At 40.2% G+C, this 24,072-nt stretch overlaps 1 protein-coding gene and 1 pseudogene across 7 annotated transcripts in view; both read left to right on the top strand.

Moving 5' to 3' along the window:
* The window catches only part of SCAI (suppressor of cancer cell invasion), a 188,988-nt gene extending 167,978 nt beyond the window's left edge, over window positions 1–21,010 (top strand). For 3 of the 7 annotated variants that reach the window (XM_031654509.1, XM_031654507.1, XM_031654508.1), the window contains 4 exons: window positions 148–220; window positions 4,418–4,591; window positions 4,792–4,892; window positions 20,158–21,010. In XM_031654509.1, the coding sequence (XP_031510369.1) occupies window positions 148–220; window positions 4,418–4,591; window positions 4,792–4,892; window positions 20,158–20,304 (495 nt within the window). In that variant the 3' untranslated portion in view covers window positions 20,305–21,010. Of the gene's footprint in view, window positions 1–147; window positions 221–938; window positions 1,082–4,417; window positions 4,592–4,791; window positions 4,893–20,157 lie in introns of those variants that run through there. The other 4 variants (XM_031654511.1, XM_031654510.1, XR_004178000.1 and 1 more) reach the window with 3 other exon arrangements.
* Window positions 7,051–10,485, top strand: LOC108584060 (annotated as a pseudogene).
* Window positions 21,011–24,072: the final 3,062 nt, after the last annotated feature.

Genomic DNA, 24,072 nt, shown 5'->3' with positions numbered 1-24,072 from the left:
GAATGGCAGTCTCCTTAGCTGTTGCTGATGTTTCTGCATCTATTTATGAGTTTAAGGGCCCAATCTATTCACTAAAGATATACTTTGGAAAATTACTAAATAACTATCAAATCTTTAATGCAAGTTTTAAATTCTTATATATTACAGAATTTCACAAACTTGTTTGGACAACCACTAGTCTGCTTGCTTTCTCCTACAGCATATCCAAAAGCTTTACAAGGTATGTACCCTCATTGCCTGTTACAGCCATAGGTTGCAAATAAACACTATCTACATTTTGAATAGTACTGATCTTTGTTTTTTCCTCCCATAATGATCGTATGTGGATTTATGATGTTTAATGTGGCAGGTGTCGCTCTGAAATATACCCAGAAGCCTTGCCAACAACCAGGATCCCTTAATGTGCTACCATTAGGCCTTGAGATAATTCATCCCTGAGAAAGAAGTGGTTTTGTTCCTTGCTGATGGGGAACTCATGATTTGTAAATTTTAAAATTTGTTTTACAGGTGTTTGTTTGCTGGTCATATCCATATAGCATGGTCTTCCTATATCTTTGCAGGCATGTTTTAAAAGATCCAAGGCATCTTTTAAGACTATAAGATTGCTGGTCTAGGAAACTTCTCAGTCTATGCCTCAGAGTTAGGATAACGTAACTGGCACAACTTAAAGTGTTTCTTTTATTCACATTTTTGCCTTGTTTTAATTTTAAAATAAAAGAACCTCTTTTAAGTCTGCCAGAGAGACAGGTTAGTGTTTTGGCCATTTCTTCAATGGCTGAGAATTGAAAGACTTTTTGTCCTTAATAGTTTGTCTTTAATTAGTGACACATAAAATCTAATTCTAACTCCCAATCATTTAGTAGGTAAAATACTAAACAACCTTAACACTGTTTTAGCAGTACTTGTCACTGTTTCACTATCTCCCTAACTGTGAATAGTGCTGATGTCTCTCTGTGGGAGATGGCATTTTACTGCTACTTCCCAGCCAGAAGTCCTGTCTGCTGACATAGTTTGACACAGGAAGTGATGGTCAGCATTTGAATGCCTGAGAGAAGCTGGAGGCTTTCACCGTTGTTTTAAGGTAAGTTCTGCTGTTTAACAGGGAAAAACATGTAGAAATATTAACTTCATGTATCCAAAAGTAAATTACTAAGGGATAGAACTTACCTTCAAACAACGGTAAAAATCTCCTGCTTTGAAGATTTTGTTATCCTGTTTCTTTATCATTTCTGGAGGAATGTAATCTCTTTCAGTTACTCAACAGTACTTTCTGCTATCATTCTGTCCTATCATTACGTAGTTTTTAAATTTACATGGTCAAATGGGTTAATACCAAGATGATTTGGTCTGAAAGACTTCATTGTATAGAAGAGAAAAACACAGACTTTGGAGGCAAACTGACTGAATTTGAATCCCGACTCAGCCACTTACTCGCTGTGTGACCTTGGGAAATTATTCAGCCATTCTGTGCCTCAGTTTCTTCATCTATCAAATGGAAATAATAATAGTATCTACCTCATAGAATAGTGCTGGGTATGTAGTAACTACTCAATATGTGCTCTCATTATTATTATTATGCTTAGTTGTAATACATGTCCTTAACACATTTTGACCCAGTTTCTTATCTTTATGCTACAAAGCTTAGACCTCTAACACCTTAAATTAATTGTTCAATTACAAAAGCAGATTCAAAATTCTTTTGTGAGAAATGTTTTGGATTTATCCATAGGTATTATTGCTACTCACCTCTGCAAAAGGGGAGGGCCCTCCACGTGGGTGCAAAACTAGCTGATCAGTAAGCACTTTTGAGATCTAAAGCCTTTAGTTCTCTCATTAGCCAAGAGTTACTTCATTTATTCAACTTTTTTTTTTTTTTTTTTTTGGAGACAGGGTCTCACTCTGTCACTCAGGCTGAAGTGCAGTTGTGTGATCACAGCTCACTTCAGCCTCTACCTCCTGGGCTAGGTGATCCTCCCACTTCAGCCTCCCAAATAGCTGGGACTACAGGTACACACTGCCACACCCAGCTAATTTTTGTATTTTTTTTGTAGGGACTGGGTCTCGCCATGTTGCCTAGGCTGGTCTCAAACTCCTGGGCTCAAGAGATCTGCCTGCCTTGGCCTCCCAGTGCTATTCAACATTTATTATCAGGTACTGTGCTAGGCACTGGAGATAGCACTGTGACCTGACAAGCACAGTTACATTCTTCACAGAGCCAAATGTCCTGTGGCAGACAGAGACAGCCTGATGGGCAGTTATTATAAGTGATTCACAGGAGGATGCATGCTAATGGATGAGGAACTCCTGACTAGCAGCACACTGAAGACGAGGGAAGGGTATGAGATAATGTCTAACGTGGACGTTAAGAACATGGAGAACTAGATGGGGGTGGGAAATGACTGAGCAAGAGTGTTCCAGCTGAGAATTTGCAGGTGCTGTGGCCATGAGATAAGACAGCTTAGGGAGCACGTAGAGAAATTTATTTTATTTTTTGAGATGGAGTCTTGCCCTGTCCCCCAGGCTAGATGCAGTGGCACAATCTCGGCTCACTGCAACCTCTGCCTCCCAAGTTCAAGCGATTCTCCTTGCCTCAGCCTCCCAAGTAGCTGGGATTACAGGCACTCACCACCACTCCCAGCTAATTTTGTTGTATTTTTAGTAGAGATGGGTTTTCACTATGTTGGCCAGGCTGGTCTCAAACTCCTGACCTCGTGATCCGCCCGCCTTGGCCTCCCAAAGTGCTGGGATTACAGGCGTGAGCCACCGTGCCTGGTCTACTTTTGTATTTTTACTGGAGACAGGGTTTCGCCATGTTGGCCAGGCTGGCCTCGAATGCTTGACCTCAAGTGGTCCGCCCACCTTGGCCTCCCAAAGTGCTGGAATCACAGGTGTGAGCCACCACCCCTGGCCGAGTACATAGAGAAATTAGTCATTCCTTCTAGCTAAAGGGTAGAGTTTGAGATTGTGTGATTGAATTATGAAAGAACTTCTAAGATTTGTTAAGTAATTTAAGTGGAAGACAATGGGATACAGGTTGAGCATCCTTAATCCTAAAATCTGAAATGCTCCAAAATTCAAAAGTTTGAGTATCAACACAACACTGAAAGTGAAAAATTCCACATATCAGTACTTAGTACAAAGTTTGTTTCATGTACAAAATTAATTAAAATATTCTATAAAGTTAACTTTAGGTTATGTGTATACGGTACATATTAAACATGAATAAACTTCGTGTTTAGACTTGGGACCTGTCCCCAGGACATCTCATTATGTATATGCAAATATTCTAAATCCCAAAAAATCCAAAATCCAAAACACTTCTGGCCCCAAGCATTTTGGATAAGGGATACTCAACTTGTACTGTCAAAAGATTTAAACAGAAGAGTAGCATGAAAGAGCATTCAGTTAACCTCCTAGAGAATGAACTGGGGAGGGGCATGGATGAAAACAGGGAGATGGCTGGAGATAGCACAATGACTAGTAGCCGACTGCAAAGATACTAAGCCCATAGAACCAATAGGACTTTGTGATGGACTAGGTGTGGGGAGGGAAGGCAGGAATAGACTTCGTGGTTTCTGGCTGAGATGCTGGTAGAAATGACAATACTTGATGAGAAGCATATTTGTAGAGAACAAAAGGGGAAATAATTTACTTGGAGTTGTTGACCTGTTGAGTTTGAGGTGCCTTTGAGAGTTAGGTTGAATACAGTAGCCTAGAGCAGCAGTACTTAAAAGAAATAGAGTGTGAGTCATTAAATTTTCTAGTACCTACATCAAAAACAGTAAAAAGAAACAGGTGAAATTAGTGTTAACAATGACGTTTTGTACTAAAGCTTTGAAATCCAGTGTGTATTTACTCATCTAGTCACATTTTGAGTATCTACCGCAGGACAGAGCGGTGCCAGACCTGTTAGGCTGCTGATAGAGAATTATAAATTCATAGGCATATAAATGGTAACTAAAATCATGGGAGTAAGAGCAGTCAGCAATGTATGGGGCCAAAGAAAGAAACTACTCGTATTTAAGGGATAGGAAGGGAAAGAGCAACTCAGAGAGAGCAACTCAGAGGAGAATAAAAAAGACCGGCATTTCTAACACTCATCAGAGAATTCTATCACAGATAACCCATCATCCAACACTTGCCATATTTGGATGAAATTTGTTAATTGAGGGCAAAAAATGGTAAGAAATATGTTCGTTTTCCATTTCTCTTAAGTTTGCTAGGCTCTTAAGTTTATTCAGCAGAAAGCAACATACCAACGTTTTTGTAGTTTCATGAAGAATCTGCTTTGTTGAATTATGATTTAATGAGATAGCTTTAGTTTTATATATTATCAGTATATTAAAATGTTCCTCATATGTATCTCTTATTTTTTGCAAAACTATTATCTATATATATAACATGTTTGTTATTACAGATCAATCTCAGCGAGGTAGCCTCTTCACTCTCTTTTTGAACAATCCTCTAATGGCCTTCCTATTTGTCTCTGGATTGTCAAGCATGCGCAGAGGCCTTTGGGAAAAGTGTCAAGAATATCTTCGGAAAATCAACCGTGATATTGCCCAGCTACTGACTCATTCACGTTCAATAGGTACCCTCCTAATCTAACTGCACATTTAACAGAATGTACTATAATGGCTTAAAATGGTCACTTACTTTAAATTGTTTGAATTTTTAAAGGTATGTGTCCCAGGCAGGAAAGTTGAGAAGGCTTTCCTGAAGTTTCCTTCCCCTTTGAAACACAATTTCCATTTAAGCATCTTTTTACTGTCACTTTTCTCCTCTTTGCAGATCAGGCATTTCTCCAGTTTTTTGGAGATGAATTTCTTCGCTTGCTCCTCACAAGATTTATCTTTTGTTCAGCCACCATGAGGATGCACAAGATTTTTCGGGTAGGCAAAGAACATTATTAAAGATGAATTTTATCATTTTAGGTATTTAAGAACATGTATTATATTTTACCTGTATAAAATAAGGTTATAAAATAATATTATTTTGGACAAATTCAAAATGATATTTACAAATGTACTTTCACACTGGTCTGTTAAGTAAAAAAATATATATTCACAAATGAATATGTAAAGTATAAAGATTGACAATATTAAGGCACATCTGAGTACCTATCCTTTGTTTAAAAGTAGAACATTTTCTGGTTGGGCTTGGTGGCTCCTGCCTGTAATCCCAGCACTTTGGGAGGTCGAGGCTGGTGGAACATGAGGTCGTGAGTTGGAGACCAGCCTGGCCAACATGCTGAAACCCCTTCTCTACTAAAAATTAAAAAATTAGCCAGGTATGGTGGCATGCACCTGTAATCCCAGCTACTCTGGAGGCTGAGGCAGGAGAATTGCTTGAACCCAGGAGGCTGAGGTTGCAGTGAGCAGAGATTGCACCATCGCACTCCAGCCTGGACGATAAGAGTGAAACTCCATCTCAAAAAATAAAAAAAATGAAAGTAGAACATTTTCAATACCTCCCTGATCCTATCTCCCTCTCAAATGAAACTCACATCCTGAATTTTATTTATTTATTTATTTAAAGATGGAGTTTCACTCGTGTTGCCCAGGCTGGAGTGCAGTGACCCGATCTCAGCTCACTGCAACGTCTGCCTCTCAGGTTCAAGCAATTCTCCTGGCTCAGCCTCCCAGGTAGTAGCTGGGATTATAGGCACCCACCACTACACCTAGCTAATTTTTTGTATTTTTAGTAGAGACAGGGTTTCACCATGTTGGCCAGGCTGGTCTCGATCTCCTGACCTCAGGTGATCCACCCGCCTTGGCTTTCCAAAGCGCTGAGATTATTGGCGTGAGCCACTGCACCCGGCCCTGAATTTTTTTTTAAATCATTCACTTTTCTTTATAGTTTTGCAGCATGTATTTCTATTCCTACGCAACATATTTATGAATCCGTATTGTGTGTATTCTTCTGCAACTTCCTTTTTGCCAATGTTTTATTCCTGAGATTGACCCATGTTGATTGACTATAGCTTTCATTCATTCATTTTGTTTGACTATACAACACTAGGCATTATTTGTACATTGCAGATTACTTATTCTGATAATGGACATTTGGGTTGCTTCCAAGTTTTTATTATTATATAAATGATGCTGGCCATTTGTTATATAAGTGATTTATTATTATATAAATACAGTGACTCACACCTGTAATCCCAGCACTTTGGGAGGCCGAGGTGGGCAGATCACGAGGTCAGGAGTTCAAGACCAGCCTGGCCAACATGATGAAATCCTGTCTCTACTAAAATTACAAAAATTAGCCAGACATGGTGGCATGCACCTGTAATCCCCGCTACTCGGGAGGCTGAGGAAAGAGAATTGCTTGAACCCAGGAGGCGAAGGTTACAGTGAGCCGAGATCATAACACTGTACTCCAACCTGGGCAACAGGCAAGACTCAGTCTTGGGGAAAAAAAACAAAAACAAAAATGATGTTGCTGTGAAATTCTTTTATTAGTTTCCTGGTACACATATATAAGATTTTCTCTGAGGAATATACGTAATAGTAGAATTGCAAGATCAGAGGATATAAGCATATTTAACTTTGCTAGGTAATGCCAGACTGTGTTCCAAAGCAGTTGTATCAGTTTACACTCATACTAGCAGGATGCAAGAGTTGCTATTTCTGTAATCCTTCCTTTCCAACACTTGTTGCAGTCATACTTTATAGTTTTTGTGAATCTGCTGAGTGTAAAGTGGTAGGTCATTGTGGTTTGAATTTTTATTTCCAGGATTACTATTGAGGTTGAGCAACTTCTCATAAGTGTTCTTCTGTTTTTCTCTTTGTAAAGAATGTGTTCAAGTCTTTTGCTTGACTTGATAGTGCACTTTTCTAGCTGTTTATTTTTTGTGTATGCATGTACCTATACAACACTTCCTTGAGATTTTAAATATTTTAGCCATTATATTTTTCACTTCTGTAAGTAAAATGTTTTTTCAAATATGCCTGAACAGTTAAAAAAATCTTTTGCAACTTTTGGTTTCAAAATATTATTTCTTTCCATTTTATTATGGTAATTTTAAAATGTAAAAGAACTGCAATGGGTCAGGCGCAGTGGCTCACACCTGTAATCTCAGCACTTTGGGAGGCCAAGACAGGAGCATCACTTCAGGCTAGAAGTTTGAGAACAGCCTGGGCAACATAGTGAGACCTCATTTCTACAAAGAAATTTTAAAAATTAGCCAAATGTAGTGGTATGTGCCTATAGTCCCAGCTCTTCAGGAGGCTAAGGTGGGAGAATTGCTTGAGTCCAGGAGTTTGAGGCTGCAGTGAACTCTGATTGTACCACTGCATGGGCCAACTGTGCAGTTCCACTTAAGACACAATTTTTTTTTCAATAAATAAATTGGAAAAATTTTGGAGATTTGCTACTGTTTGCAAAACAAATAAACTACACAGCCTAGAAATATTGAAAACATTGTTCACCCGGGCCCCGCAGCCAGTGGAATTGGCCCCGCTCTGTGGCTGCCGGGGCCTGTGCACTGGAATCACCGTGGCCTGCACGCCCCACCATGCCAGTTTGAACCTCTGTGGCCTCAACCAGATTCAGAATGTCAAAAAGCAGAGTGTCTATTGGATGAATTTGAGGAAATCAGGAAGTTTGGGCCACCCAGCCTCTCTAGATGAGACTACCTATGAAAGACTAGCAGAGGAATCACTGGACTGTTTAGCAGAGTTTTTTGAAGACCCTACAGACAAGCCATACACGTTTGAGGATTATGATGTTTCCTTTGGGAGTGGTGTCTTAACTGGTAAACTGAGTGGAGATCTAGGAACCTACGTGATCAACAAGCAGATGCCAAACAAGCAAATCTAGTTATCTTCTCCGTCCAGTGGACTCAAGCGTTATGACTGGACTGGGAAAAACTGGGTGTACTCCCACGATAGCGTGTCCCTCCATGATCTGCTGGCTGCAGAGCTCACTAAGGCCTTAAAAACCAAACCGGACTTGTCTTCCTTGGCCTATTCTGGAAAAGACGCTTGATGCCCAGCCCAGTTTTAAGGCTATTTAAAGCTGTCAGGCCAAGACCCCAGCTTCATTATGCAGCTGAGGTCTTTTTTTTTGTTTTTCGTTTTTCATTCCTGCCTTTGAGGAACAGCTCTGTGGCAAGAATGTGTTGCCTCCTACCGTGCCCGCATGTTTTGATTTTTAATTTCTACAGATTTTTTTGGATTGTCTGATTTCCTCCCTCACATGATATCCTTTATCTTTTATAATGTCTTATCCCTATACCTGAACATAGCAACCTTTAAAAAAGCAGAAGAATAAGAAGAAGTTCCAGGAGGAGAAATGAATTGTCTTCACTCTTCATTCTTTGAAGGACTTACGGCAAGAAGTACATGAAGAGCAGCTGGTTTACCTGCTCACTGTTCTGTCTCAAAATGAGACACATTAATGGGCAGGCTACAAATGTTCCCGGGCTTCTTTCAAAGTGGAAGCACCTCTGAGCTCTTTAGCGTTGAAGTGTTGAAAGCAGTTCACATGGGAAGACAATTTCTGATGTGTGCTCTGTGACTGCCAGGGTGTGGCCTGCACTGGGTTGTCCAGGGAGACCTAGTGCTGTTTCTTCCACATGTTCACGTGTGTATGTGTGTATATGTGTGTGTGTGTATTTTTATATATATTTTTTTCAACTTAAGGGTTAGTATGGATTCAGCTGCCACAAGAATGCAAAAAAACTTCCAATCACAAGAAAGGAGGAAAAAAAGTCATTTTCATAAACTGAGTGATGTAGCATAATAAACAAAATCATGGAGCTGAGGAGTTGCTTTGTGAACGTGAAGGGGCATATAAAGGAAAGAGATACTCATGTCGATAAAGAGAACCTGGTCCTAGACGCAGTTCAGCCATAAAGTAGTTGTCCCTTTGTGGACAAGTTTCCCAAACTCCCTGGGCCTCTGCTTTCCCATCTGTTAAATGAGGGGATGGAGTGTGGTTGATTTCCAGCATTCAGTGGTCCTGTCAAGCAGCCTAACAGGCTAGCTCTAATTTCCATTGGGCAGATGAGGAGATGACAAAGAACAATTTGTAAGCTATATAGGAAACGTTATTGGTATTCCTCTATTGGTATTTCAGTTGAATTCATGTTAAAATAATAGCCATCCTTTATTGTACGCTTACTGGGTTAAGCCTATTATACCATATTACCTCATTTTAATTTCTAGTGACCTGCAGTTTATACATGAAGCAACAAGGCTCCAGGACATTAAAACTCACACAAAGTTATGCTCATATTATTTTCTTACTGAAAGAAAGATTTATTAGTGACAAGTTTGTATTAATATGTAGCAAAGGCTTTTCCAATGGGTGAATAAAAACACATTACATTATAGTAAAAAAAACAAAAAAAAGTCAAACTGGGAGAAGTGGCATATACCTATAGTCCCAGCTACTCAGGAGGCTGAGGCAGGAGGATTGTATGAAGCCAGGAATTGGAGATCAGCCTGGGCAACATAGCAAGATCTTATCTCTTAAAAAAAGAAAACATACTCTTAATAATGAAACAGTATAAACAAAAGCTAAGTAAAATTTTTTCTTTCTCCTGAAATAAAATTATTTTTTGAGTCTGATGGAAATGTTTAAGTGCAGTAGATCAGTGCCAGTGAGAAAATAAATAAAATCATACAAAAAAGAAATAGTGAAAAAATTAAGAAAAAGGTATGTCATGAATATATAAAATATATGTAGACACTAGTCTATTTTATCATTTAGTACTATCAGATGTACACAAATCTATTATGAATGATTAAAATTTATGCATACACTTACATACCATATATGGTACTGTTCACAGTCCAGAGAAGTGTAAACAAAAGTAATGATGATGCAATATTAAATCATAACTGCATAAAATCACTGTAGTGCCTACTGTACTACTGTAATAATTTTGTAGCCACATCCTGTTGCTCTGGCAGTGAGCTCAAGTGTTGCAAGTACTGCTTAGAATGCCTGTCATCTCCATGAGCAGTTTGTCTCTCCAGTAAATTGTGTATTGTAATAAAAAATGATCTCTACCGGTTCTCACATATTTTTTATTGTGTTTAGTCCAGTACTGTAGTAAACCTTGCATAACACCATGAGACTCATGTGAAGTGATGCTTCAAGTGCTCCCAAGAAGCGAAGAAAAGTCATGATATTACAAGAAAAAGTTGAATACCTTGATATGTACCATAGATCAAGGTTTGCCATTGTGGTTGCCTGCCATTTCAAGATAAATTAATCCAGTAAGGAGTGTTGTAAAAAAAGAAAATTTGTGACGCCATCACTGTAGCTACGTCAGCAGGCATGAAAACCTTGCACTTTTTGTGAAATACCTTTTTATCTCATAATGAAAATGTAGCATTTATGTAGGTGTAAGGTTGCTATAAGACATACTTACAGGCCGGGCGCGGTGGCTCATGCCTGTAATCCCAGCACTTTGGAAGGCCGAGGTGGGTGGATCACCTGAGGTCAAGAATTCAAGACCAGCCTGACCAATATGATGAAACCCCATCTCTACTAAAAATACAAAAATTAGCTGGGCATTGTGGCACGAGCCTGTATGTAGTCCCAGCTACTCAGGAGGCTGAGACAGGAGAATTGCTTGAACCTGGAAGGCAGAGGTTGCAGTGAGCTGAGATCACACTACTGCACTCTAGCCTGGGCGACACAGCAAGACTCCATCCCTCCCGCCACTAAAAAAAAAGACATATATTATGATTTGAGAAAAAGCAAACATTATATAACAAAGCAAAAGGAAAGTGAAAGATCCAAAGCTGGAGAATGAAATTCTGGCAAAAAATGATTTGATAATTTTTGAAAGAGCTTTGGCTTTAAAAATGTTAAGATAACACAAGAAGCAGCTTCTGCCAACCAAGAGGCAGCAGACGAGTGGCACCTGGGGGTGCCACTGAGGAGAAAGGATACCTGCCTGAACAGGTTTTTAGTGCAGAAGAAAATACCTTTTCTGGAGAAAAAAAAAAGAACAACAAAAAAAAACTGCCACAGAGGACGTTTTTTAGTAAGGAAAAGAAGTGAACACCAGGATTTAAACAGGAAGGGATAGACAACTCTGTTATTTTGTGCAAATGCACTTGGGTTTATGATCAGGACAGTCCTTATCTATAAAGCTGCTAATGCACCTTGATAGAAAAGATAAACACCAGCTGCCAGTACAACAAGAAGGTCTGGACAACAGGAACTTTTTTTCCAGATTGATTTTGTTGATGCTGTGTCCCTGAAATCAGGAAGTACCTTGCCAGTAAGGGACTACCTTTTAAAGTTTTTTTAATATTCGACAATGCCCTGGCTATCCAGAACCCCATTACTTCTATACTGAAGGTGTCAAAGTGGCCTGCTTGCCCTCAAACACACAACGTCAGCCTCTAGATCAGGGGGTCATAAGGACCTTTAAGGTTCATTGCACAGAGTACTGTATGTATTACCAAAACTACGGAAGAGAAACCCTAATGGAGAGAACATCTTGAAAGCCTAAAAGGATTCTACCATTGGAAATGCCATCATTTCAAGAAAAAGCCTTGAAAACCATCAAGCCTGAAACAGTTCCTGCTGGAGAAAACTGTGTCCTGATGTTGTGCATGACTTCAGAGGATTTGTGACAATCAAGGAAATCATGAAAGAGATTGTGGATGTGGCAAAAAGGGTGGGGAGTGAAGGATTTTGAGATACAGATCTTGGAGAAGTTCAAGAGCTAATAGACACCGCACCAGAAGAATTAACTGAAGATGACGTGGGGTGGACATGAATGTTTCTGAACCAGTGCCAGGAAGGAGACATAGAAGAAGCAGTGGCAGAAAACAAATGGATGTTAGACAACCCAGCAGAAGGGTTTAGGTTATTCAGGATTGGGCTTTTGACTTCTATGTCATAGATGCTTCTATGATAACAGACACTGAAATGAAAGCAAATAGTGGAAGGATTGGTGCCATATAGAAACACTTTAGAGAAATGAAAAAGCAAAAATGTCAGACACAAATTATGACATATTTGCATAAAATTACACCCAGTTGCCTGTCTCTTCTGCCTCCCCTTCCATCTCCTCCACCTCTCCTCTCTCTGCCACCCCTGAGACAGCAAGACAACCCCACCTCCTCCTCCACAGCCTACTCAATGTGAAGGCAATGAGGATGAAGGCCTTTATGGTAATCCATTTAATGAATAGTAAATATATTTCTCTTTCTTATGATTTTCTTTTTTTTTTTTTTTTTTTTTTTGAGACAGAGTCTCGCTCTGTTGCCCAGGCTGGAGCGCAGTGGCATAATCTCGGCTCACTGCAACCTGCACCTCTGGGGTTCAAGAGATTATTCTGCCTCAGCATCCCAAATAGCTGGGATTACAGGCATGTTCCACCACTCCTGGCTAATTTTTGTATTTTTAGTAGAGGCGAGGTTTCACCATGTTGGCCAGGCTGATCTCGAACTCCTGACCTCAAGTCATCCTCCCGCCTCAGCCTCCTAAAGTGCTAGGATTACAGGTGTGAGCCACCATGCCCAGCCCTGGCCAATTTTCTTAATAACATTTTCTTTTCTCAGCCCGGTGCAGTGGCTCACACCTGTAATCCCAGCACTTTGGGAGACCGAGGTGGGCAGATCACAAGGTCAGGCGTTCAAGACCAGCCTGGTCAATATGGTGAAACCCTGTCTCTACTAAAAATACAAAAACTAGCCAAGCATGGTGGCAAGTGCCTGTAATCCCAGCTGCTCGGGAGGCTGAGGCAGGAGAATCGCTTGAACCTGGGAGGCAGAGGTTGCAGTGAGCCAAGATTGCGCCATTGTACTCCGGCCTGGGTAACAAAAGCAAAACTCCGTCTTGGGGGGAAAAAAATTCTTTAGCTAACTGTATTGTAATAATACAATATATAGGCTGGGTGCAGTGGCTCACGCCTGTAATCCCAGCACTATGGGAGGCTGAGGCGGGTACATCACCTGAGGTCAGGAGTTCTAAACCAGCCTGGCCAACATGGTGAAACCCCCTCTACTAAAAATACAAAAACTAGCCAGGTGTGGTGGTATGTGCCTGTAATCCCAGCTACTCAGGAGGCTTAGACATGAGAATTGCTTAAACCTGGGAGGTGGAGGTTGCAGTGAGCCAAGATCACGCGACTGCACTCCAGCCTAGGTGACAGAGCAAGACTCTGTCTCAAAAAAAAAAAAAAGAAAAGAAAAGAAGAAACAGTATATAATACATATAACATACAAAGTATTTGTTAATTGACTGTTTATGTTATCTATAAGGTTTCCAGTTAGTGGTAGGCTATAAGTAGTTACATTTCAGGGAGTTGAAAGTTATATATGGATTTTTAACTCTGTTAGGGAGGGGGCTCAGCATCCCTAACCCCTGCATTGTTCAGGAGTCAGCTATATTTGAGTTCTAACGTATTTTTCCATTTATGGATTTGTCTTACCATTCATCAGATTTTTTTTTTTTGGAGACGGAGTCTTACCCTGTTGCCTGGGAGTACAATGGCGTGATCTCTGCTCACTGCAACCTCTGCCTCCCAGGTTCAAGCAATTCTCCTGCCTTAGCCTCCTGAGTAGCTGGGATTACAGGTGCATGCCACCATGCCCAGCTAATTTTTGTATTTTTAGTAGAGATGAAGTTTCACCATATTGGCCAGGCTGGTCTCGAACTCCTGGCCTCAGGTGATCCAACCGCCTCAACCTCCCAAAGTTCTGGGATTACAGGGATGAACCACCACACCCAGCCCCATCTTATTTTTTAATGCATTTTGAAGTAGATTGTGGACATCACCCACAAACACTTCATCATGCATATATATATATAATATGTTTACTTTTTTTTTTTTTTTTTTTAAATGAGATGAGATCTTCCCATGTTTCCTAGGCTGATCTTGAACTTCTGGATTCAAGCTGTCCTCCCGCCTCAGCATCACACATAGCTGGAACTATAGGCACATTGCCACTGCCCAACTACAATTTTTTTTTTTTTTTAATTTGAGACAGAGTCTCTGTCTGTCATGCAGTTTGGAGTACAGTGATGCAATTGTAGCTTACTGCAGCCTCAGTCTCCTGGGCTCAAACAGTCCTCCTGCTTCTAGCCTCCTGAGTAGCTGTGACCACTTGAGTACTGTGCACCACCACGCCCAGCTAATTTTTAAATTTTTTTGTGGAGACGGGTTTTGCTGCATTGCCCAGGGTGGTCTCAAACTTCTGGCCTCAAGCAACCCTCCCACCTTGACCTCCCAAAGTGGGGTAATAGGCATGAGCCACTGTAACTCACCTAATTCTTTTTTCTGTAAAGTTTACACACAGTGAAATACACAAAATTAAGGTATACCATTAAGTGAGTTTTGAGGGAAATATACCTGTGTAACCTAAACCTTTATCAATTTATACAAGATAGCATCATTCCAGATTGTTACTTCTGTACTCCTTTTTATTTAGTCCGGTACCCATTACCCCAGAGGCTGTCACCTTTTGTTTTCACTCAAGATTACTTGTACCTGTTCGTGAACTTGAATCACACAGTATGGACTCTTGTGTAAACCTTCTGTGACTAAGCACGTGCATTGTTCTTGAGATTCATCCCTGTTGTTTCAGATATCAGTAGATCATTCCTTTTTGTTACTGGGTAGTATTCCATTGTCTGAACATACCACAGTTTAGGCATTCTCCCCCTGATGAACACGTGGCAGTTTTACAGTGTTGGCTATTACAGGCCAGAGCATGGTGGCTCATGCATGTAATGTGAATACTTCAGGAGGCCAAGGCTAGAGGATCGCTTGAGCCCCAGGAGTTCAAAATTACAGTGAATTATGATCACGCCACTGCATTCCAGCATGGGCGACAGAGGGAGTCCCTGTCTTAAATAAATAAATAGTTGGCTAATAGAAATAAAACTGCTTTTTATTATAAATAACAAGGATTGTACAAGTTTTTTTTGTTTTTTTGTTTTGTTTTGTTTTTTGGTTTTTTTTTTTGAGATGGAGTCTCGCTCTGTCGCCCAGGCTGGAGTGCAGTGGTGCAATCTCGGCTCACTGCAAGCTCCGCCTCCCGGGTTCACGCCATTTTCCTGCCTCAGCCTCCCAGGTAGCTGGGACCACAGGCGCTCGCCACCATGCCCAGCTAATTTTTTTTGTATTTTGAGTAGAAATGGGGTTTCACTGTGTTAGCCAGGATGGTTTCAATCTTCTGACCTCGTGATCCGCCCACCTCGGCCTCCCAAAGTGCTGGGATTATAGGCGTGAGCCACCTTGCCCAGCCAGCTTGTACAAGTCTTTGCACAGACATTTGTTTTGAATTTTTTTGGTCCTATTATGGGTATGTGTTTAGTTTAGAAACTGCTAGACCTTTTCTCAAAGTGGTTGTACCATAGTTACATTCCCACCAGTAGCTTTGAAGGTTGCTTTTCATTCTTGCCAACATTGTTGTCAGACTTTTAAATCTGACCATTCTGATGGATATGTAGTGGTATTTAAAATTTCATCAAAATTTTTAAAAATAATAAAATTTCATCAAAATTAAAAAGTTGAGTTGAATGCAAATTGAAGCTACAATAAAAAATCTGAGTTTTTTCTTTTCTGATTTGTGTTTTTGTATATTATCCCAGAAATCTTTACCTGAAGTTACAGAGATTTTCTTTTTTTGTTTGTTCTTTTTTTTTTGAGACTGAGTCTCAATCTGTCACTCAGGCTGGAGTGCAATGGCACAATCTCGGCTCACTGCAACCTCCGCCTCCTGTATTCAAGCGATTCTCCTTCCTCAGCCTCCAGAGTAGCTGGGATTACAGGCGCCCACCACCACACCCAGCTCATTTTTTTGTTATTTTTAGTAGAAAGGGGTTTTCACCATGTTGGCCAGGCTGATCACGAATTCCTGACCTCAAGTGATCCCTCTGCCTTGGCCTCCCAAAGTGCTGCGATTACAGATGTGAGCCACCATGCCTGGCCTTCTCCTATGTTTTCTTCCTAGGAATTCTATAGTTTTAGCTTTCACATGTAGGTCTATGGTTTATTTTGAGTTAATTTTTGTTTACAGTGTGAGATAAAGCTTAAAGTTTTTTAATATGCATGTGTAGTTCTAGTACCATATGTTGAAAAGATTTTTCTTTTCCCATTGAATTACTGTGGTAACTTTGTTGAAAATCAATTAAGCATATGTGTATAGGGATATTTCTGAACTCTAAATTATCTTCCATTAATCTACAGAATTTGTTTTTTTTTTTGTTTGTTTGTTTGTTTTTTTTTTTGTTTTTTTTTTTTTTTGAGACGGAGTCTCGCTCTGTCACCCAGGCTGGAGTGCAGTGGCGCGATCTCAGCTCACTGCAAGCTCCACCTCCTGGGTTCACGCCATTCTCCTGCCTCAGCCTCCCGAGTAGCTGGGACTACAGGCGCCCGCTACCACGCCTGGCTAATTTTTTTGTATTTTTAGTAGAGACGGGGTTTCACCGTTAGCCAGGATGGTCTTGATCTCCTGACCTTGTGATCCGCCCGTCTCGGCCTCCCAAAGTGCTGGGATTACAGGCTTGAGCCACCACGCCCGGCAATCTACAGAATTTGTATCAAATATACTTTTGTCTTTACTATTGTAACTTTAAAAAAGTCTTAAAATCGGCCACTGCACTCCAGCCTGGGCAACAGAGCGAGACTGTCTCAAAAAAAAAAAAAAAAGTCTTAAAATCTGAGAGGGAGAGTCTTCTTCCCCAAAAGAGTTTTAAGTGTTTTGGTTGTTTTAGGTCCTTTGTACTTCTATATGAATTTTAGCATCCATGTCACATTTTGCTTAGAATTGTATTAAAAATCTATATATAATTCAACTGTGGGGAATTACTATTTTAATAGTGTTGAATCTTCCAGTCAATAATAATGGTATATATCCTCATTTACTTATATCTTTAGTTTCTTTCACCAGGATTTTGTAGTTTTTATCACACAGGTCTTGCATGTGTCTTACAATTCCAAAGTATTTTATGTTCCAGTACGCTTTAAATATTGAATTGTTTGGCTGGGAGTGGTGGCTTATACCTGTAATCGCAGCACTTTGGGAGGCCGAGGTGGGAGGTCACCTGAGGTCAGGAGTTAAAGACCAGCCTGGCCAACATGGCAAAACCCATCTCTACTAAAAATACAAAAATTAGCCAGGTGTGGTAGTGGGCGCTTATAATCCCAGCTACTCGATAGGCTAAGGCAGGCAGAATCACTCGATCCCAGGAGGCGGAAGTTGCAGTGAGCCGAGATCGTGCCATTGCACTCCAGCCTGGGCGACCAGAGTGAGACTCCATCATGGAAAAAAAAAAAAAAAATTATTTGGCCAGGCGTGGTACCTCACACCTGTAATCCCAGCACTTTGGGAGGCAGAGGCGGGCAGATCACAAGGTCAGGAGTTGGAGACCAGCCTGGCCAACATGGTGAAACCTCATCTGTACTAAAAATACAAAAAAAAAAAAAAATTAGCCAGGCATGGTGGCTTATGCCTGTAGTCCCAGCTACTCGGGAGGCTGAGGCAAGATAATCGCTTGAACCTGGGAGGCGGAGGTCGTAGTGAGCCGAGATTGCACCACTGCACTCCAGCCTGGGCGACAGAGTGAAACTCCATCTCAAAAAATTGAATTATTTTTATTTCATTTTTCAGTTGCTTGTTGCTAATACATAGAAATGCACTTGTAAAACACCGGCCTTGTGGCTGGGTACACTGGCTCACTCCTTTAATGCCAGCACTTTGGGAAGCTGAGTCAGGGAGATCACTTGATCCCAGGAGCTGGAGACCAGCTGGGCAACATGGTGAAACCCTGTCTCTACAAAAAATTACTCGGATGTGGTGGCATATACCCATAGCCCCAGCTACCTCGGAGGCTGAGGTAACAGGATCACTTGAGCCCGGAAAGTCAAGGCTACCCTGAACCATGATTGTGCCACTGCTCTCCAGCCTGGGCGAAAGAATGAGAAATCCTTTCTCAAAAAAAAAAAAAAAAAAAAAAAGACAGTTGACCTTGTGTTCTGCAGTCTTGCTAAATTTACTTGTTAGTTCTTTTAGCTTTTTTATATGTTCCTTAATATTTTCTATATACAGGATCATGTCATCTATCCTTATAAAACAGCTTTACTTGTTTTTTCCCAATCTATATGGCTTTTATTGTTATTAGTGCTTTATATCAGGGCTAGGTCTTCTAGTAAAATGTTGAATAAAAGTAGTGAAAATGGACATTCTTGCCTTCTTTCTGATTTTAGGGTAAAGGTGTTTAGTCTTTTACCATAAATTATTATGTAAATTGTTGGTTATTCATAGATACCCTTTCTCAGATTGACTGAGCTCCCTTCCATTCCTAATTTACTAAGAGTTTATATCAGGAATGGGTATGGATAATTGCCAAAAACTTGTTTCTGTATCTACTGATCTAATATATTCTGTTAATGGAGTGAATAACACTAATTGATCTTTTAATGTTAAATCGGCCAGGCACAGTGGCTGATGCCTGTAATCCCAGCACTTTGGGAGGCCGAGGTGGGCAGATCACCTGAGGTTGGGAGTTTGAGACCAGCCTGACCAACATGGAGAAACTCCGTCTCTACTAAAAATACAAAAATTAGCCAGGCATGGTGGTGCATGCCTGTAATCCCAGCTACTTGGGAGGCTGAGGCAGGAGAATCACTTGAACCCAGGAGGTGGAAGCTGTGGTGAGCCAAGATTGTGCCATTGCACTCCAGCCTGGGCAACAAGAGTGAAACTCCATCTCAAAAAAAAAAAAAAAAGTTAAACCAACCTTGCATAGCTATTAAACCCATTTTGTGGTCATATTTTTGCATTTTGTTTCCTTTTTGCATTGCTGAGTTCAATTTGCTAATATTTCATTATGGATTTTTATATCTGTTTTATGAATGATTTTGGTTTTTATTTTTTTTATCATAATGTCTTCATGTGGTTTTGTTATCAGGATAGTGTTAACCTCATAAATTGAGTTGATATGTTCTTCATTCTCTTCTATTTCTTAAAGAGTTTGTTTAGATCAGTATTATTTCTTCCTTGAAGCCACCTGGGCTTCACGGCGCATAGACTGGTTGAGCTTAGGAGTTCGAGACTAGCATGGCCAACATGGCAAGACCCTATCTCTACAAAAAATAAAAAAATTAGCTGGGCATGGTTGTGCACAGCTGTAGTGCCAGCTTCTTGGGAGCCTGAGGTGGGAGGATTGCTTGAGCTCACTGCAAGGCTGCAGTAAGCCAGCCTGGGCAACACAGTGAGATTTTATCTAAAAAAAATTTATTTTTGTAATGTGTAATAAGTGAGTCCTACAGGCAGAGAGAAGTTAACGTTTGTATATATGAACTGTTGCATGAGATGTATAGAAAAGTAGCAACTTCTGCAGGAAATTTTAAATGTATGGCAGGATTATAGTTTATAGAACTTACCCACTGAAGAAGAATTTCTAGGCTGGGCGCTGTGGCTCACGCCTGTAATCCTAACACTTTGAGAGGCTGAGGCAGGCAGATCACATGAGGTCAGGAGTTCAAGACCAGCCTGGCCAACATGGCAAAAAGCCTGGGCTGGAGTGCAATGGCGTGATCTCAGCTCACTGCAACCTCTGCCTCCCGGGTTCAAGGAATTCTCCTGCCTCAGCTTCCTGAGTAGCTGAGCTTATAGGTGCCCACCACCATGCCTGGCTAATTTTTGTATTTTAGTATAGATGGGGTTTCAGCATGTTGGCCAGGCTGGTCTCGAACTCCTGACCTCGTGATCTTCCCGCTTTGGCCTCCCAAAGTGCTGGGATTACAGGCGTGAGCCACCGCGCCCAGCCGCCCCAGCCTCATTTTAATTTCCAAAGCAATATCTTTTTATTTAACATATACTTGTTGAAATTCTATATGTGTTAGGATTTTCCCCCCAGTAGCATGAATTATATGGTTTCCACATGATACAGAGCATAGTGTCTAGCAACAATAGGCCTCAGTAAACATTTGTGGAATAACTCACTAAATGAATATATTATGTTGAACCATCTGAAATTGTCATTTTTAGAGGTCAAAGTGGTTAAATATCAGCAATTCAATATTCAACAAATATATTAACAATAAGATTCATTCCAATATAAAAGAGAAAATACATATTATATTACTTCTTGACACTGTATCAATGTGTAAAATTTTCTTTCATTAGACCGCAAAACTTGACTTTTCTCTTTTTTGTCTACCAGGAAACACGAAATTATCCAGAATCATATCCACAACTGCCAAGGGATGAAACAGTGGAGAATCCTCATCTCCAGAAGCACATTTTGGAATTAGCATCCATTCTGGATGTTCGAAACGTGTTCTTTGAGAATACCATTGATGACTATTAAAACAAAAACCCTCTTGTCGAAACAAGTTTTCATTTTCCACAAATTTTAAATGGTGCAGTTTTCTAATGTGATAAGACACATAGTGGTGTTACTTAGTTTTTATTTTTTAATTTAGGGCCACCATTTTAAAAACAAACTGAGAAAAAAAAAGTTCACACTTTTAGGGCAACTGTTTTAAAATGCAACCTTTCAGGTCTTTTAAAATCTTAATCTTGGAATTTTTATTTTTTGATTTTGAGGGATGGATATTTACCTCCAACTTCTAATCCTACACTCAAATAGTCACTATTCTCACCCTGAGAAGAAAAAATCATTTATTTTTGTATAATGAGGTAAATCCAACTCTTATACTAGGACCTAAGTTAAATGTCTGGATTTGGAAGTATGTAATCGTTCGTAATGATGAAGCTAGCCACCATGGACTACTGAAAATCAGGAACAGAGTCCCTCCATAATATATTTTTTCTCATTCCAACTTAGCTGGTAGAAAAATGTTTGATTCTTTGAAACATGATCAAGCCAGTTTTTGAAATCATTTAATTTCTTTCAATACTGTCATAATATCAGAAATTGGATTGAATTGCATCTGAAAGCTAGATCTTAATTGAGGACTTGAGATGGTAAATATTACTTGGAATGTATGAGTATTGTGTTATGAGATTTATTTGCATATTTTCTTTTCTTTGTAGTCTGTGAATGCTGGAAATGAAAAAGGAAACAACTTTGAAATATTTCAGTCAAAAAACCATGTCATTGGTTTCATGATACAATGTCTCCAATAGGAATTCTATTTAAACTCTTGGTTTATGAGATCACATTTAAAGACTGGATTTATGTCTGTGGCATAAAGTTTTAATTTTTTGCCTCACTGAAATTTATGAGACTTCAAAGTCAGAGATGTTTTAAATTTTGGTAAGGGGGAACTGGATGTTATGAAACTTAAAATGTAAGTTGGTTTTGCATTGACAATTTTGAAATAAGATTTATTAACATTTCCTGTATTTAGTGTTTTATATTCATGCACAAAATTTTTATTATCTTAAATAGGACTCAGTGTATATTATAAAGATTTTTCTTTTTTGTATTTTCCTTCCCTGTCATTCCCTTTATAATTTCACAGTCACTTACTATGAAGTTCTCCCCTCCTTTTTGATGACCCAGCATTCAGTTTCAGAAATCTATGAATGAAAAGGCCTGATACCTAATTTTCTGTACAGGATCACATCTGGCAGTCCCAGGGGAAGTGAGGTGATTGCTTGTGATATCTCTTTCCCATGGCCCTAGGTAAATTTTACTCTAATTTTTTTTTTTTTTTTTTGAGACAGAGTCTCGCTCTTGTTGCCCAGGTTGGAGTGCAGTGGCACTATCTCGGCTCACTGCAACCTCTGCCTCCCAGGTTCAAGCGATTTTCCTGCCTTAGCCTCCCGAGTAGCTGGGATTACAGGTGCCCGACACCATGCCCGGCTAATTTTTGTATTTTTAGTAGAGATGGGGTTTCACCATGTCGGTCAGGCTGGTCTTTAACTCCTGACCTTGTGATCTGCCCGCCTCAGCCTCCTAAAGTGCTGGGATTACAAGTGTGAGTGACCGCACCTGGCCATTATTTTTTAACTTGGTTTTCATTTCTGGCATAGAGACTAATTTGGGTCTAAGTTATTCCCATTCCTGCTCTGATTTGCTGATTTTTCAAACCTGAAGTCTGAAGTTACTGTTTTGGGGTTTGGGGACTTGGGGGAGTATTCTGTTTACTTTTTTTTTTTTTTTTTTAAAGAGACAGGGTCTTGCTCTTTTGCCCAGGCTGGGGTGCAGTGGTACGTTCATGGCTCACTGCAGCCTCAAATTCCTGGACTCAGGCAATCCTCCCACCTCAGCCTCCCAAGTAGCTGGGACTACAGGCATGCGCCACTGTGCTTGGCTAATTTTCTTTATTTTTTAATTTTTTGTAGAGACGTGTTCTCACTTTGTTGAGCAGGCTGGCCTCAAACTCCTGGGCTCAAGTGATCCTCCTGCTTCAGCCTCCCAAAATGCTAGGATTACAGGTGTGAGTCACTGTACCTGGCCTGTTTACTTTTTTAAAAATATTTTTGTTTGTTCTTTCAAACAGTATTTCAGAAAGCTTGGGAAAAGTTACCCTGGAAAGAGATTTCCTTTGCTAGTGGGTTTTCATTTTCAGGTAAAGACTGCTTTCCTTTTTTTTCAGTAACTTAATAAACTTCATAGCTTTCCTTTATAACAGTATTCATTGACCTACAGCAATAGACTATTTTCAGTTTTCTGACCTCTTGTTTCAATTCCCCTTAAGTCCTGTGCCAGTTATGCTCCTACCAACACAGAGTTTCCTGTCCTCTAATGTTTAAAATAGTATTTACTGTTCTGAGCTTTATCCTTCCCTGTTAAGCATAAAGAACACTGGTCTGAGAACTAGGAGACCTAAGTTCTAGTCCTGGCTTTCCTGGTAACTAGTATTATGCCCTTTGACAAGTGTCTTCATGTCTCTGCTTATTAGCACTGTCATCTGTAAAATGAAGAGGTTGGCCCAGGTTCTTTCTAACTCTGATTCTGTAATTTGGACTCTTGGTTCCAAAAATATTGATTTCCCCACTCCAACCACCAAGAGAACTATTTACCCTGTTTGTAGTGTACACAACATTTTCTTTTGTAGGTCACATTTACTTAGATTTTGTTCAAGAAAATCTGGGCCCCACTTAGCTGTTTTAGAAACTAGTGCAGACGGAGACTCTCCTGAGGAAATTAGAGCTTTTATGATTAGAAACATGTTTGTCTAAAAATGAGGGTCTTAGAAATCACAACATTGACCCTCATGACATTGCCCCTTAAGCTAGTGGTGTAATTCCTTACAGGTAGTTAAAAACCTAAAGTGGACTGAAGTGATCTTGAATCTTCAAAGAGAGGAAAACTGTGCTGGAAAATGTTATTGTTTCATTTATGCCTTCAGAAAAATGCGTATTAAACAACGACTATACTCCAGATTTTCTTCTGGGCATTGGGGAAGCAAACAAAGTAGACTTAAAAATCCTCGTGTTCATGAAGCTTACATTCTAGTAGGAGGAGTAAGGCACAAAACATAAGTAATTTATGTTAGAAAATGTTAAGTAGGATGGAAAAGTGTAGATTATGGTAAGGTAAATCTTTTGTTTGTTTTCTTAAGGATAATGTTTAAAAGAGTGATGAAGCCGGGCATAGTAACATGCCCCTATTAGTCCCAGCAACCTGAGAGGCCGAGGTGGGAGGGTCACTTGAGCCCAGGAGTTTGTGGCTGCAGTGAGCTGTGATTGTACCACTGCACTCCAGCCTGGATGACAAAGCAAGACCTCATCTCTGGAAAAAAAAGAAAAAGTGATGATTAGGGTAGGCTTCATTAGGAAGGTCACATTTGCAATGAATACTGTGTCTTTACTTTTTATCATGAAAGTTAAATATACAGTTTTTTTTTTGTTTTTTGTTTTTAAGATGGAGTTTCGCTCTTGTTACTCAGGCTGGAGTGTGGTGGCAGGGTCTCCGCTCACTGCAACCTCTGCCTCCCGGTTTCAAGTAATTCTCCTGCCTCAGCCTCCTCAGTAGCTGGGATTACAGGCATGCATGCACCACCACACCCAGCTAATTTTGTATTTTGAGATGGAGTCTACCATGCTGGTCAGGCTGGTCTCCAACTCCTGACTTCAGGTGATCCGCCAACCTCGGCCTCCCAAAGTGCTGGGATTACAGGCATGAGCCACCACGCCCAGCCTAAACATACAGTTTAATAAA

Source organism: Papio anubis, chromosome 13 (genome assembly GCF_008728515.1).
Source record: "Papio anubis isolate 15944 chromosome 13, Panubis1.0, whole genome shotgun sequence".
NCBI lineage: Eukaryota > Metazoa > Chordata > Mammalia > Primates > Cercopithecidae > Papio > Papio anubis.
The sequence above is the reverse complement of the archived record's forward strand: the minus strand, read 5'-3'. Positions and strand labels throughout refer to the sequence as shown.